Here is a 14,856-nt window from a genome sequence, read left to right as displayed (position 1 = left end):
TCTCCCCAGGACTGTGTGGGTGTGTATAGACTGTGATTGATTCATGAGTCACCTGTTAGCTTTGGTGCATCTGTTAGGGCAGGACACATTACACTTTTATCGTTCATATTAGTAGATAAAGATGACCTAATGAATTCCCATCAAAGCTCTGGTCCACCTTTAACCTGAGCAGAGGTCATCAGCCAGATTACCTAAAAACCACCTGTGTGGGTGTTCAGTGGCGTTAATAAGAGTGTTTTCCAAGGCTCATGCTACTAATGCACAAGAGAACTACTCCCAAGGCTTTGTGTGTCTTGAAGCGTTGGGCACGGATGCCCTCTAGTGCCAAAGCTGTGTGCAAGAAAAAACAAAACTGAACACATTTTTTGTCATTCATAGTCGACAAGCTCCAGTTCGAACCACCACTCCGGAAGGAAACTGAGGCTCATTCTGAAATGGTGACAATCATATTCCTTTTAAACAATACTAGTATTCAAGTACTACCTTTTTTTTGTTTCTGTTTGCAATCACTATATTTCAAATGCATGTAGAACAAGATAAATCATATCCATAAAAAAAAAATTAAAAAGAAATCTGTATATGTGCATGCGTGTCTTTCCACAGGATGTGAGTAAAGATAATGACTTCCGTTCCCCCTGGAGTCCCTTTGCAGAGGGAGGAATAACAACCAGGTAATCCATAGAAACTGTTGTCATGGGAACTGCTCCTATTTACCCCCCACTTTCTCTCTTTTACGCCTTCACTTGACCGGGCATATTTATAAGATGGATGCATCTCTTGAGATTCATCCAGGCAAAAGAAAAAACACATTGTCAAGGTTTTCTTTATTTATTTTACTTCTTTGATATCTGTAAATATTAAATTGCAGAGATACACAATACTAATAGTAGTTTAAATGTTGAGTAACAATGTACAGTTTAAGAAATGATGAATAGACTGCCTAAAGCATGTTAGTTATGCTTTGTATGTCCATGTATATGTGATATCCATTGTTGAGACGGAGCGTAACTAAATTTTCTTACGGAGGCTCCTCACTGTGTCTCATATTAACCTGCTAATTCACCGGAGCTAACCTGTGTCCGTGCATGAGATCACTCTCCCCATCTGCAGTTTGAAATGTTTTTTTGGCCTGTAAGCTCCTTCTCACTTGTCCATGTGCTTTGACTGTTTTTCTTTTTCCACTTCTCTCTGTCCTCTTTTGGCTGTCGGTCTCTCTCTCTCGTCTTGTCCCTCGAAGAAGCCTTCTCAAAAGCGTTGAGGACGAATTGTTCCAACGGTAACACTAACACTGTGTGTGCTGTAGTACCCTACCTACGTCATCCACCTATCGCTCGGTCCCCATCCTTTTCTCAGTGAGGTTTAGCACCCATCCTGTCCACAAATCGCCCTCCCTGACACCCTTCCATTCAACATGTGTGGTATGATAACAGCTGTTGATCCAAACTGTGCATACTGCTGCATAAATGAATCTGACACAGACAGGCAGGTAGAACAGTGGGATGTAGGAAGAGACCGGAAAATACTTTAACCTGTAGCATTCAATTCAAATTACTTGTTTGCTTAGACTTTACCCTGCGTATAAAAATGTTATAAAAATATTGATTGCTGTTTTAAAAACCCTAAATACTTTTAGTACTATCCAAAGAACTTATGGATGGATGAATAAAGAGACGGCATCTAAAATTATAAAGGTTGTCAGCAGACCTTGTTTTGACTCCAGTGTTAATTTTTTAAACTAATGTCATAGTAATATGGTAAGACAGACTTCAGAGATGTTTAAAATAATAACGCAGCTTTATTTTCTTGTGTTTTCCATCCCATGACGCTCACTGGGGTTTCGAACGAATACACCCCTCTTCTTCTCCTTAGAGTCCTACTCTCTTCATCTCTAAGGAGGGATTTTACATTTGAACCATTAACACCTCATCCTGAGCTCTGAGTCTTATTTTCCACTGTGTTGTTTCCTACAGGGGACACATCGCCCATCTTGAAGATGCCTTTGAAGAAGTGGAGCTGTGAGTGATGTCATTACGTTAAGATTTCATAATGGACGCAGAAACATTCATTTCTGTAATTTACATCTTTATAAAAAAATAATGCTTTTCAATTCAGGTCAACCCTCAAGCCAGGGGTTCCTCCTCCTCTGCCCCCGAAGGTGAGACACAAAATTATAAATTATTTTAACTGCATGGATTTCTGCGGTTAAAATCCATGTTAGAAGTGTATGAAGTGCTTTGAATCAACACCAAACTGTTTCCACGCTTTCTCTCTCAGCCACGATTAAACAGCTCGTCAGAGGAGCTTGGCCTTAATGATGAGAGGTCTCTGACGGTTCGGAGGTTCCCTAACTCCGATAACGGACCGAGCCAGGTCGTTCGCATACAGAGCACACCTGAGAACCTGGGCAACAAGGTGGAGCACTCGTCTCCAGATTTCCTCTCTGTCAGCGTCAGCAGCCCCGGCCTTTTGTCTCACGCCTCTGATCCTGGTGAGTCTCAGTGTCTGAATTTACATACACTACCGGTCAAAAGTTTGGGGTCACTTAGACATTTCCATTCCACACCATTATAGGCAGAATACCAGCTGAGATCAGTTGCATTGTTTTTTTTTAATCCGTTTTCAGATTACATTATGTGCTTACATAATTGCAAAAGCGTTCTCCAATGTTTTCTCAGTTAACCTTTTAAAATGATATCCAATTAGTAAACAGAATGTGCCTTTGGAACACTGGATGAATGGTTGATGTAGATATTGCATTAAAGATCAGCCACTTCTTTCTACAACAGTCGAGAACCCTTTTGCAATTATGTAAGCACATAATGTATTCGGAAAACTGATTTTTTTAAAAACAATGCAACTGATCTCCGCTGGTATTCTGTCTGTAATGGAGTGGAATGGAAATGTCTAAGTGACCCCAAACTTTTGACCGGTAGTGTATATTTATGTGCAATAACCTGTTTATGTCTTTCATTGGTGTCTGTTCTCTTAAAACAACCGCGTCTCTAAATGAGAACTTATTTTATTTTACAAGCTCTCAGTAAATCTGAATGTAAAGGTAAGGGAGACTGGTGTAAATGTGTCCGATCTTTGGATTTAGCTTCTACGTTTTTGACACTATGATTAATAGTTATGCCACAAATGCAATTTTAATCTGCCTGCTCTCTTATGACAGATAATGATTCAGATGACAGTGTGAATGGAGGCAGTCCCATGGCACCACCCAACCGACAGCACCGGAAGGAGAAAAAGGAATTCCCTGTGAGTCTGAAGTTATTTCACAATATAGCGTTGCAATATATATACTTCAATCATGACAGCCACACTTCTCATCTTTAGTTTCTTGGGTTTTTACGATGAAAATGTCATCTGTGGTCTACGGGCCTGTATTTTATACGTGGAGTGTCTCCAGCTAGCTGGCTGGCCTCGCACTGAAACCTCAAATATGATGTTTTTCCCTTGTCAGATCCAAACACCAACAGTTAGAGAGGGCATTTTGGCATCCACAGATGTTGAACATTTAATTGTCTGTGACAGAACACACACAAAAGAAAACAGTCCATTATGTTTATTCGGCTCATTGTTGAAGCTGGAGCTGAATTAAGCTGCTAAATTGAAAATAATTGTTCTGCTTTGTCTTTGTGTTCTACATGTACATTATCTTATGGTTTTTTGTTTCCTCTGCTCCTCTTTAGAAACCAGCTATCAACGGTCTTCCACCCACTCCTAAAGTACTGGTGAGTGAATCTTCTGCATTGTCCCTCACAGTCTTCACTCTTCCCTGCTGGCCTGGTTTCATAGGCACTGTTATTAAACATCTTGTCTGAGCTGCTGCTGTACATTCTGTAGATATTTGGGTTCCACAGAGCTTTCTGCTTTGTGGTTGCTTCTGCTCTGCTCAGCTTTAGCTCATTAAACCCTGGCTGACATTTCAGCGCTTCACTGAGCCAGAGACTGCCTGTTCTGAGCCATGTTGCTTTTCATTTCAGATGGGAGCCTGTTTCTCTAAGGTGTTTGATGGCTGTCCACTGAAGATCAACTGTGCCACATCATGGATTCATCCAGACACCAAAGGTACAGCTTCATGCAACAAGCGTGGTACACAAACATGTTTTATTTAAGCCAATGCTTATTTAAAAAAATAAAATAAAATAATGTTTTTCTTCTAGATCAGTACCTAATCTTTGGGACGGAGGATGGCATCTATACGCTGAATCTTAATGAGCTGCATGAAGCCACAATGGAGCAGGTAACAGCAGCTAATATTAATCTAAAATAATTATTAAAACCAGGATAAATTTACAGAATTACTTACTGCTTATCCTCATTAAACTGTGTAAGAGATGCGTAGCCCCAATTTGTTTACAATAACTTGCGGGTAGAAAACGCCTGCAACAGTTGGATATACTCTCATGTCATTAATCTAAAATGCACGTTTGATGCTTTCATATGTCAACACTTTGACTAACGTTAGATTGGAGACCTAATTTACCTGTTGGGCCACAGACTGAAGAAAATGACACCACCCACACTACAGTAGCAGTTAGTCTGACCGGCAGTGAGATGTTGCTGTTCGTAACAATAAATTTGGTTCAATAAAGACGCCAGCAAAGCAACTGTATACAAGAGCAAACTTCTCATTTCTAGCTGACAACCATCGATATTGCAACTACCACAGGCAGATTTTGTCAGCTGTATCGAACTAGCTAATGTTAACTCCATGAGTTGGTTGAAAATGCTGTCACCGGCTGACTTTGTTTCCAGCGAACAATCAAATAATGTTCTTTTCCACCTTCTTACTCCCTCCTTTGAGAGCTAATGTCCAACTTAAAGATAATTGTACCTCTTTTGTTTAATTCCCTATTTAGCTGTTCCCGAGGAAGTGTACATGGCTGTACGTTATCAACAACAACCTGATGTCTTTATCTGGTAAGTGATGGATTTATCACAGCCTCCTGCTTCACTGACCACTGGAATAACCTGCTGCTTCTTTGTCCTGCGTTATCTTGCTGCCCCTGAGGGCAAGAAGGTCACTCCATATCTGCAGCCATGAAATAACTTTCTTTTGTTTGCAATGGGAGAGCCTCTATTAGAACTGTGTCCATGTAACACAGTGACTCATGAGTGACACATCTGGCGTTGCAGCCTGTTCCACTCAGATATATTGATCTCTGTAGCTTACTATATATATATAGTAGCTGCAAAAGCAAGTGTACTTTGTTTCATATATTAAAACCGACATGCAACATGTTGTCAGAAAACTCAAATCATCTATCATTTGAAACCAAACTATCTGTTTGGCTATTTTAGTCGTCGGAGCCTTTTCTCTGGCTTAACAGTTAAAAAGTGCGAGGTCTGCTTTCAGTTTTACCCTCATCGGTTTGCCTCTTGGTATACTTAACTTCTGTTCTCTTCTCCTCTTCCCTTGGACACTGTCCATCCTCCTCTCGCCTGGCTTGATTTGATATTCTACTAACTGGCTTCATCAGAAGGTAATCATGCTTCACATCATCGTCACACTTCTGTTTTTACTCCATGTTCACGTGTTCACATCTAACCTTTCTACGTGTGAAAGCTGCTTCATGTGTTGCAGAATGTGTAAAGAAATGTCAGAACTTGTGTTTAAAATATGTGTAGAAAAGTTTACTTAGGTCTTGTCTGTCATATTTAAGACTCATGGCTTTGATTACTACTACACTACTCACTGTTTTACTCTTGAAGCTAGTGATTAAATATATTGTATTCTGCTGTAGGGAAAACCTTCCAGCTGTACTCCCACAATCTCATCGGGCTGTTTGAGCAGCTGAAGAAGCCGGGCCTGGCTGCTCAGTTCCAGACTCATCGCTTCCCAGACAAAATCTTACCCAGGTGAGACCAACATGTCTGGGGTTTTTGGTCTCATACATACTTTTTACTTTAGGCATGTTACCACACTCATGCAAGTGACAAGACACAACAACTTGACCGTTTTCTCTCCTCAGGAGGTTTGCCCTGACAATTAAGATCCCCGACACAAAGGGCTGTCACAAGTGCTGCATTGGTGAGTGGCCTTTCCCTCCCAACCACTCTGTTTGATTTACTCACCCTTCTGTCATAATAAATTGTGTCAATACATGAGGAACATCTCTGTACTAGGCCAGTTTTTTAAACTATATACTCCTGTCGTAAACTGTTACAAAGGGTCTGCATAGCTCAATCTAGCTATACTTCTTGACAATCTTTTCTTTTTTTACAGTGAGAAATCCATATACAGGCCACAAGTACTTGTGTGGAGCGCTGCAGTCTGGGATTGTCCTGTTGCAGTGGTATGAGCCCATGCAGAGGTTTATGCTTATCAAGGTAAACTGGCTATTTTCTTTTCTCATCTCAAGGATTACTGTCCCTCCACAAATTTAGTTAGACTACATGTTTTTACCTCAAGGTATATTTTTTCTTTCATGAGCACATCTGTAGTTACGATTTAAAATCTAGCTGTCCAAGCAAGAAAAGAAATGTCCATTGCTCCTTTGCTCTGAAGCACAAGTTAATTATGTTCCCAGTGACCTTTTTCACTACCTTCACACTACAAAATCAATTTTAAGCATCATTAAACAAAGAAGCACCACTGACATTAACCCCTGTGTTGGCTCTCTCTTTCTGCGGCAGCACTTTGACTTCCCTCTTCCCAGCCCACTGAAGGTGTTTGAGATGCTGGTGGTCCCAGAGCAGGAGTATCCTCTGGTGTGTGTGGCCATCAGCAAGGGCACCGAGCCAGGCCAGGTGGTCCGTTTTGAGACTATCAACCTCAACTCCTGCTCCTCCTGGTTCACAGAGATGGGAACAAGTAAGTCAAACATGTGCACTAATGTGGCGCCGAATACCATGCAATCCATACAAAGACACAATGTGCTATGTGGAGATATGGCTGAATGGAAACCAAGTTGTCTATTGAAAGTAGCCTCTACAGAATGCAATGCAGCCTCTCATCTTTGTGGCTTCATTAGTATCATGTGAAATACACCATCCTCTTGAAGGGCTTTTGTGCAGTTTGAACACCTATGCACATAACAAATGATGACATGGCTTTCTGTTTGCTCTCTAAAACATGGTGCTATTGCTTCCACTGCACTTAAACAGCACAAAGAACCCCCTTAGTGCAGTAAAAAAGTAGTGTAAGAAAGTGAAACAGGCTGATTTAAAAAAAAAAATAAAAAAAAATACAATGTTATGAATTAACTAACACAATAATGGAGAGGGACTATCCAAGAACTAATTTTATATCAAACATTTATTTTTATTTTTTAATTACTTATAAAATATGCATTATACATTGCCATGCCACAGGAATGTTTGAAAACAAGATTTTTATAGTTGTAACTTCCCTTCCCATAGCTCATCAGCAGGTGGATGCAATCCATGTCACCCAGCTGGAGAGAGACACAGTGTTGGTGTGTTTGGACCGTAAGTACAACCACTTTTCATCAGCTTTGACCAAAACAGTCTGGATGTAATTATCTATGTTCTGCCACATCATTCCTACAGCCTTTTGTTATTTCTCTCCCCAGAAAATCTGAAGATTGTTAATCTCCAGGGCAGACTGAAGTCCAACAAGAAGCTGGCATCTGAGCTCAGCTTTGACTTCTGCATTGGATCAGTTGGTAAGCTTTTAGACAAAGACTTGGAGGTACATATAATTATGTGTAAGACCTTACAGCATTTAAACAAAACCTGCTTACTTTAAAGGTAGATATAAAAAAAAACAAAATAATAAAAAAAAACAACTCCCAGCATGACAAGCTGGCAGGTGTACAGAAACCTGGTTGTATATCCAGCGAAGTGGCATGTTACATTTACAAAAGGTCTTTTTGTAAACTCGTAATGAATTGCATTGTTCCTCTTAATCAAGTTGGCAGTGTTTCATTGGTTATCTTGACTGTGTGCTGACACATTGCCTATGACCTTTTTCTTCTGACAGTGTGCCTTCAGGACAGCGTCCTGGCCTTCTGGAAACATGGCATGCAGGGAAAAAGCTTCAAGTCTAATGAGGTAAAAACAGCTCATGCCCACGAATACAAATTCACAAAGGTGTCTCTTTTTGATACTGTACCACTTTATTGTGTGCCTGTCAAGTATATTAGCCTTCACTTCTAACAAGTTTGTACAGTTTTCTACAGTCTTTACAAAGAGATGACAAGTAAAGATGCCATTCACCTCAGAATAAACGTAACAAATAAACTAAATCAACATTTTCAAGCTTTTTGCTACTTTAAAATCAATATTAACACCAAAATATCAGTATCAATTTTCATGGGTCTCCAGTGACTACAGAGGAGAAACTCTGACTGTTTGTCACATCGCTGAATACAGGCTTGTTTGTTCTACACATGAACAAACACCTCTGGCTCTTGTCAACAAAGACCCTGAGTGATGGCTGTTTCTATGCGTGGCTACATGCTGTAGGTGATCCCAGGAGATTAGACCTCAGGTGGAGCCAGACAAAGTGTCTTTGTGTCAGGCCAAGGTAATGAATTTGTTCTCCTTTCACGGAGGAATCCTGTGTTAACCGGATCACGAGTCAAGCTCAACAGCAGAATAAAAGTTCAAGAGATCACAGGGAGGTGAAGCATTCTGTTTTTATGAAAAGTGATATGGAGATAGGGGCCACCCATTTGAAAGCTCACTCTGTCAGACATGGTCCTGAGGCACTCAGATGAAACAGAAGGTCTGTTTGCAGAGTCTGCGCCCAGCCTAGCTTGACGGTTCTACCACAGCAAGGATTTTTGAAATGTCAGCGGCCATGCAAAATTCATGCTCAATCATAAACGAAACCCCGCACACAACAGGGAGCAGCACTAAATAATTCATTCTGTGTCCCGTTATGATTCCTCTCAAAAGCGAAGGCATTCAAGGGGGGGCAGGCTTATTGATCCGTGCTCGCTTCGGTGGGTGCTTCTCTGAACACCAGAGACCTTGTTCTCGTTTAGACTTAAACAGATCAGATCTCTCCCAAGGCCAAGGACTTACACCTAGCAGGTGTCACATGCCCGACTATCTCGCATCTGTCAACAAGTTTTCATAACATGTGAGAGTGTGTTTTGAAGGGGCTCTTGTCTTTGGCTACATCTTGTGTTGAGGTAAGCTCCAGGATTGTACACAGTAACACAGAGTCCCTAGGGTCAGCACTTACAGTGCCTTGCGAAAGTATTCGGCCCCCTTGAACGTTTCGACCTTTTGCCACATTTCAGGCCTCAAACATAAAGATATAAAACTGTAATTTTTTGTGAAGAATCAACAACAAGTGGGTCCCAATTATGAAGTGGAACGAAATTCATTGGCTATTTCAAACTTTTTTAACAAATAAAAAACTGAAAAAGTGGGCGTGCAAAATTATTCAGCCCCTTTACTTTCAGTGCAGCAAACTCTCTCCAGAAGTTCAGTGAGGATCTCTGAATGATCCAATGTTGACCTAAATGACTAATGATGATAAATAGAATCCAGCTGTGTGTAATCAAGTCTCCGTATAAATGCACCTGCTCTGTGATAGTCTCAGAGGTCCGTGTAAAGCGCAGAGAGCATCATGAAGAACAAGGAACACACCAGGCAGGTCCGAGATACTGTTGTGGAGAAGTTTAAAGCCCGGATTTGGATACAAAAAGATTTCCCAAGCTTTAAACATCCCAAGGAGCACTGTGCAAGCGATAATATTGAAATGGAAGGAGTATCAGACCACTACAAATCGAAGACCCGGCCGTCCCTCTAAACTTTCAGCTCATACAATGAGAAGACTGATCAGAGATGCAGCCAAGAGGCCCATGATCACTCTGGATGAACTGCAGAGATCTACAGCTGAGCTGGGAGACTCTGTCCATAGGACAACAATCAGTCGTATACTGCACAAATCTGGCCTTTATGGAAGAGTGGCAAGAAGAAAGCCATTTCTTAAAGATATCCATAAAAAGTGTCGTTTTAAAGTTTGCCAAAAGCCACATGGGAGACACACCAAACATGTGGAAGAAGGTGCTGTGGTCAGATGAAACCAAAATCGAACTTTTTGGCAACAATGCAAAACGTTATGGTTTAGCGGAAAAGCAACACAGCTCATCACCTAAACACACCATCCCCACTGTCAAACATGGTGGTGGCAGCATCATGGTTTGGGCCTGCTTTTCTTCAGCAGGGACAGGGAAGATGGTTAAAATTGATGGGAAGATGGATGGAGCCAAATACAGGACCATTCTGGAAGAAAACCTGATGGAGTCTGCAAAAGACCTGAGACTGGGACGGAGATTTGTCTTCCAACAAGACAATGATCCAAAACATAAAGCAAAATCTACAATTAAATGGTTCACAAATAAACATATCCAGGTGTTAGAATGGCCAAGTCAAAGTCCAGACTTGAATCCAATCGAGAATCTGTGGAAAGAACTGAAAACTGCTGTTCACAAACACTCTCCATCCAACCTCACTGAGCTCGAGCTGTTTTGCAAGGAGGAATGGGCAAAAATGTCAGTCTCTCGATGTGCAAAACTGATAGAGACATACCCCAAGCGACTTACAGCTGTAATCGCAGCAAAAGGTGGCGCTACAAAGTATTAACTGAAGGGGGCTGAATAATTTTGCACGCCCAATATTTCAGTTTTTTATTTGTTTAAAAGGTTTGAAATATCCAATAAATTTCGTTCCACTTCATGATTGTGTCCCACTTGTTGTTGATTCTTCACAAAAAATTACAGTTTTATATCTTTATGTTTGAGGCCTGAAATGTGGCAAAAGGTCAAAGTTCAAGGGGGCCGAATACTTTCGCAAGGCACTGTAGTTACCTACATTCTGTTGAAAAACGTGTGGACATTTTTTGTTAAAGGCACAATAAGTGATCCAATTGTTAACAGTCACCGCACCACCAAAATTCAAAATGGATTGAAAAAGCTTTATTGGAATTGTCAATGGAAATGTTTATATTCAGTGTGAGAACCCACGTTATGACTGGACAATTAATCCATACAGTGAGCATAGTTTTGGCTGCAATTTAAAAATTGCAATGTGGGTTAACGCAACATTCAAGATTAATAAAAATGTGTGGTGTTTGCCCAGCTTAAGATTTATATGCATGGGTTGGTGAAGCATGCTAACTGGCTTCAGTATAAGGAAGCTTGTTGATTCATGTGTTTCAATGCCCCATCAGCACCACCATTACTTCAGATAAACAGAAAACTATTTTTTTTTATTTCCCCAGGTGACCCAGGAGATTTGTGATCCAAGCAGAGTCTTCCGCCTCCTCGGATCTGACAGGTTGGTACAGAGATATTTCCATCTTTAGCTACATCAGTGCAGATGAGCAAACGCACCCGGTGGAGGAACACGTGTGCAGATGAGCAAACGCACCCAGTGGAGGAACACGTACCACAAAAATCCCAAAGGACTTCTGAAACTCATCACCTCATAAACAAACAGGATTATAAATAGGCTCTCCCTCTACCTCCTCACTTAACCCTGTGTATCTGCCTTTCCATCAATACCACAGTTGGTATAATTTATTAGCCCCATGGCCTCCATAATACCAGGCAGTCCTCCCTCAGGTCTTATTACCTGGAAACCACCAAACAATCCACTTACCTCCTGTGTTGAGAGCCCACAGCTCTCATCCCCTGCTGCCCCTGTTACATCTCTCTCTCTATCTTCTCTTCTTCTTCTTTTTTTTTTTTTTTTTTTTTTTTTTTTCCGTGTTTTATGCTTGTTGCTTCAGTAGCTCTGGTGGCTGAAGCATGAAGGTCGAGCTAAATTTTACACATCTACGATAATGCACTAAGCGGTTATTTAAGCTGTTAAATTTGTTTTTAGTTCATGTGTATAATTATTAATCTATAAAAAGTGAGAAATGCTCATAGTGGTAGTCTAAAACCCAAAATGTATTCTAATTAAAATCATATCAAACAGAGAAAAGCAGTAAATCGTAACATTTGAGAAGCTGGAACAATGGAACAAAGCTGGAATGTTTGGTATTTTTGCTTATTATTATATTAACGATTATGTACATTATCGATTGATCTTCTGAAACCCAAAGAGATTCAAATGACACGGTTATATAACCGAAAAGCCGTAAATCCTCCCATTTGAGAAGCTGGCACCACAGAATATTTGCCTGAAAAAGACTTAAATGATTTATCGACTATCAAAATAGTTGGCCATTAATCAATTGACAGAAAATGAATCGTTGCAGCTCTAGACTGATGTCATGATGGTTGGTTTCAGCAGGATGTGATTTAGCTCCCCATCTCTCGGTCTCTCTCTGTCTCTCTCTCTCACTCACTCACTCACACTCTCTCTCTCACACACACACACACACACACACACACACACACACACACACACACCCACACACACACCAATGCTAACAGAGAGTGTGCTCAGTGAGGCTCTCCCAGCTCAGTCAGTGATGACTCCAGATGAAGCCTGTGGCATTGGAGCGAGGCCTCTCTCTGCCCAGCCCCCCATGTTTTATTCACTGCCGCCCGGGCACTGCCAGCCTTGAGTGTCTCTCCATGCCTCTGTAATTTCATCTGATGGAACGGACAGTATGGACTGTAGCTTCCCTGCTCACCTGTCACCACCACATGGCATCTGAAGATGCACCCACTGACGTCCTGAACTGACTGTGACAGCTAGATCAGGACGGTTTACGTGCCAGTTACCATAAACTGTCAGTATACGTCCTCAGAGTAGATCGATACAATTAACGTGCTTTGAGTTTTGTCATTGGTTGTAAATGTAGTTAAATGAGCAGCATTTTAATATTATTTCTTGTCAATTCCATTGACAAAAGTCAATACCCTAACCTTCATAGTATTTTCTAAACATCTGTCATTCCTGGAGAGACATTTTTTGTTGTATTTGGCAATCGGTCAACTCTTAAAGGTTCACAATTCACACGACTCCGCTGTTTTCTACTTTCCAGGCAGGAATTGTTTCCCATTCATTTACATACAAAGTTAGGTTGTTAGAACTGACCTAAAAATAACACTGACATAATGTGCTGCCTGGTAGGTAGAAAAAGCATTCAACCATCTAAAAAGCTAGGGTAGTATTTAAAAGAATTAAAGAATAGGTTTGACATTTTGGGAAATGTGCTTTTTCTTGCAGACATGACAAGATTTGATATCATATGATACAATGTTATATCTTGTTATATTTCTGTTTAATCCGTACAAACCAAAGTGTACAAAGTTGTGGTTTAATTGCTGAGAGAGTTTTGTTACCTTTTGAACAGAGCAAGGCTAGCTGTCTCCCTGTTTCCAGTCTTTATGCTAAGCAATGCTGCTGGCTCTACTGCTGTACCTCCACCACACACACGAGTTGTATCAATCTTCTCATGTAACTCTCAGCAAGAAAGCAAATTAGTCTATTGCAATTTACACAATAAAACTTGGGGGGGAAAAAACCCTTTAGCTTCCTCGTTTGTGGCTTATTTCAGTTCAAGAGTTGCCAGATTGACATTCAACTTTTTGTTACAGCTTGGGTTTTATGTTTCACCAGGTACCATGACAGCCGTCATTTAGTATTTCTGTGTGATGATCTGACTGTGGTGTCTGTTTCTTTTGCAGGGTGGTGGTTTTGCAGAGCCGACCCACAGACAACCCCACGGCCCTGAGCAACCTCTACATTTTAGCAGGTCATGAGAACAGTTACTGAGCCTCTCCCAGAGAAAAGTGGATAAGATGCCTCAGTTTTTGGGAGTAAACTTCAGACTTTCACCTAAGGTTCTGTGTCAAGGAAAACGTCTGGTTTAAAACAATTATTGGGAGCTTTTGTTACTGATCACAGGATAAACAGGTCAGTCAGTCTGGTATTATTTATTTCTGTTACTTTCTATACTTAGCTGTATTTATTTCTAAATATCCCCGTCAATAGAGGTTAATCTTATCTTAAAAAGATGAGCCTCTTGAGTCTGGATTCATGAGTAGCCTTACACCAGCAACAAGTTCGCTGTAGCTCCACTCATCGCAAACGACAAGGAAACTGTTATTGGACAGAAAGTGGAGAAACCATAAACGCTCAAATGAACATTGTTACTTAGCATTTTTCTCACTTTTCTGTACCGTGGACTGAGTAACCAACACGTTATTTAGAGGTATTATTGACAAAAGTGCCATTAAATTTCACAATAATTTGTGATTTGTATTAGCAAAACAATTGGAGAGTTATTGTGTTATTGTCTGTAACATGTCACTCATAATCACTGCCAGTGGCAGACGTTTGTAGGCTTGAGAGAAGATTTTACAAGCTCTGTAGTAAAACTAATAGCTCAGTTTTAGCAGAAACCCATGAGCATTGTGGGTTATTTAAGCAATATTTATTAACCTCATGTTAAGTAATAGGGTATGTTTGATTTACAGACCGTGTTAACAGCCAGTGACAGTGCAGTCCTGCTGTGTGAGGATTAACTACCCAGTGAACAGTTCCTGAGCTGCTTTGGCTTATTTTTACTGCTATGTAATATAGTCTCATCTCTCCTGCTCTGCCGCATTTTTAGAAGTTGGATATAATGTAAATTTTTTTCTTTACCTTCCTCTTTTATAGACCTTTTACTTCTCATTATTTGCACCATGTAAGCACTTTTGTACATTTTTTTATTTAAAATAAAATGACAAAATGAGGGACAATGCTAGGTTTTGTTAACATCTTTGCATTCCCTTCGCAAAATGTTTAATGTATGCTGTTTTTTTGTAATAAAAAAAGCTTTGTTAACAAGATAACCTGAATGGACTGGTTTATTTTTGTTGTTTTGTGAGATTGGATTGATGTAACAGAGCTGATGATGCACCACCCGAGATTCTCCTCAGTGGTGACGAGTGTCTGATGGGAGCAACGGGGGAATACGGGGGA

General features: G+C 40.6%; 1 protein-coding gene across 8 annotated transcripts in view; it reads left to right on the top strand.

Annotated features, from left to right (window-relative positions):
• Positions 1-14,633, top strand: part of map4k5 (mitogen-activated protein kinase kinase kinase kinase 5) — a 36,457-nt gene extending 21,824 nt beyond the window's left edge. For 2 of the 8 annotated variants that reach the window (XM_039786063.1, XM_039786069.1), the window contains 22 exons: positions 379-437; positions 604-671; positions 1,238-1,276; positions 1,971-2,015; positions 2,113-2,155; positions 2,275-2,488; positions 3,032-3,055; positions 3,173-3,258; positions 3,693-3,734; positions 3,987-4,071; positions 4,167-4,246; positions 4,866-4,926; positions 5,024-5,026; positions 5,751-5,865; positions 5,979-6,037; positions 6,233-6,336; positions 6,643-6,820; positions 7,369-7,437; positions 7,542-7,634; positions 7,952-8,022; positions 11,210-11,265; positions 13,575-14,633. In XM_039786063.1, the coding sequence (XP_039641997.1) occupies positions 379-437; positions 604-671; positions 1,238-1,276; positions 1,971-2,015; positions 2,113-2,155; positions 2,275-2,488; positions 3,032-3,055; positions 3,173-3,258; positions 3,693-3,734; positions 3,987-4,071; positions 4,167-4,246; positions 4,866-4,926; positions 5,024-5,026; positions 5,751-5,865; positions 5,979-6,037; positions 6,233-6,336; positions 6,643-6,820; positions 7,369-7,437; positions 7,542-7,634; positions 7,952-8,022; positions 11,210-11,265; positions 13,575-13,662 (1,682 nt within the window). In that variant the 3' untranslated portion in view covers positions 13,663-14,633. The remainder of the gene's footprint in view (positions 1-378; positions 438-603; positions 672-1,237; positions 1,277-1,970; positions 2,016-2,112; positions 2,156-2,274; positions 2,489-3,031; positions 3,056-3,172; positions 3,259-3,692; positions 3,735-3,986; positions 4,072-4,166; positions 4,247-4,865; positions 4,927-5,023; positions 5,027-5,750; positions 5,866-5,978; positions 6,038-6,232; positions 6,337-6,642; positions 6,821-7,368; positions 7,438-7,541; positions 7,635-7,951; positions 8,023-11,209; positions 11,266-13,574) is intronic. The other 6 variants (XM_039786070.1, XM_039786065.1, XM_039786064.1 and 3 more) reach the window with 5 other exon arrangements.
• Positions 14,634-14,856: the final 223 nt, after the last annotated feature.

Source organism: Perca fluviatilis, chromosome 20 (assembly GCF_010015445.1).
Source record: "Perca fluviatilis chromosome 20, GENO_Pfluv_1.0, whole genome shotgun sequence".
Classification (NCBI taxonomy): domain Eukaryota; kingdom Metazoa; phylum Chordata; class Actinopteri; order Perciformes; family Percidae; genus Perca; species Perca fluviatilis.
The sequence above is the reverse complement of the archived record's forward strand: the minus strand, read 5'-3'. Positions and strand labels throughout refer to the sequence as shown.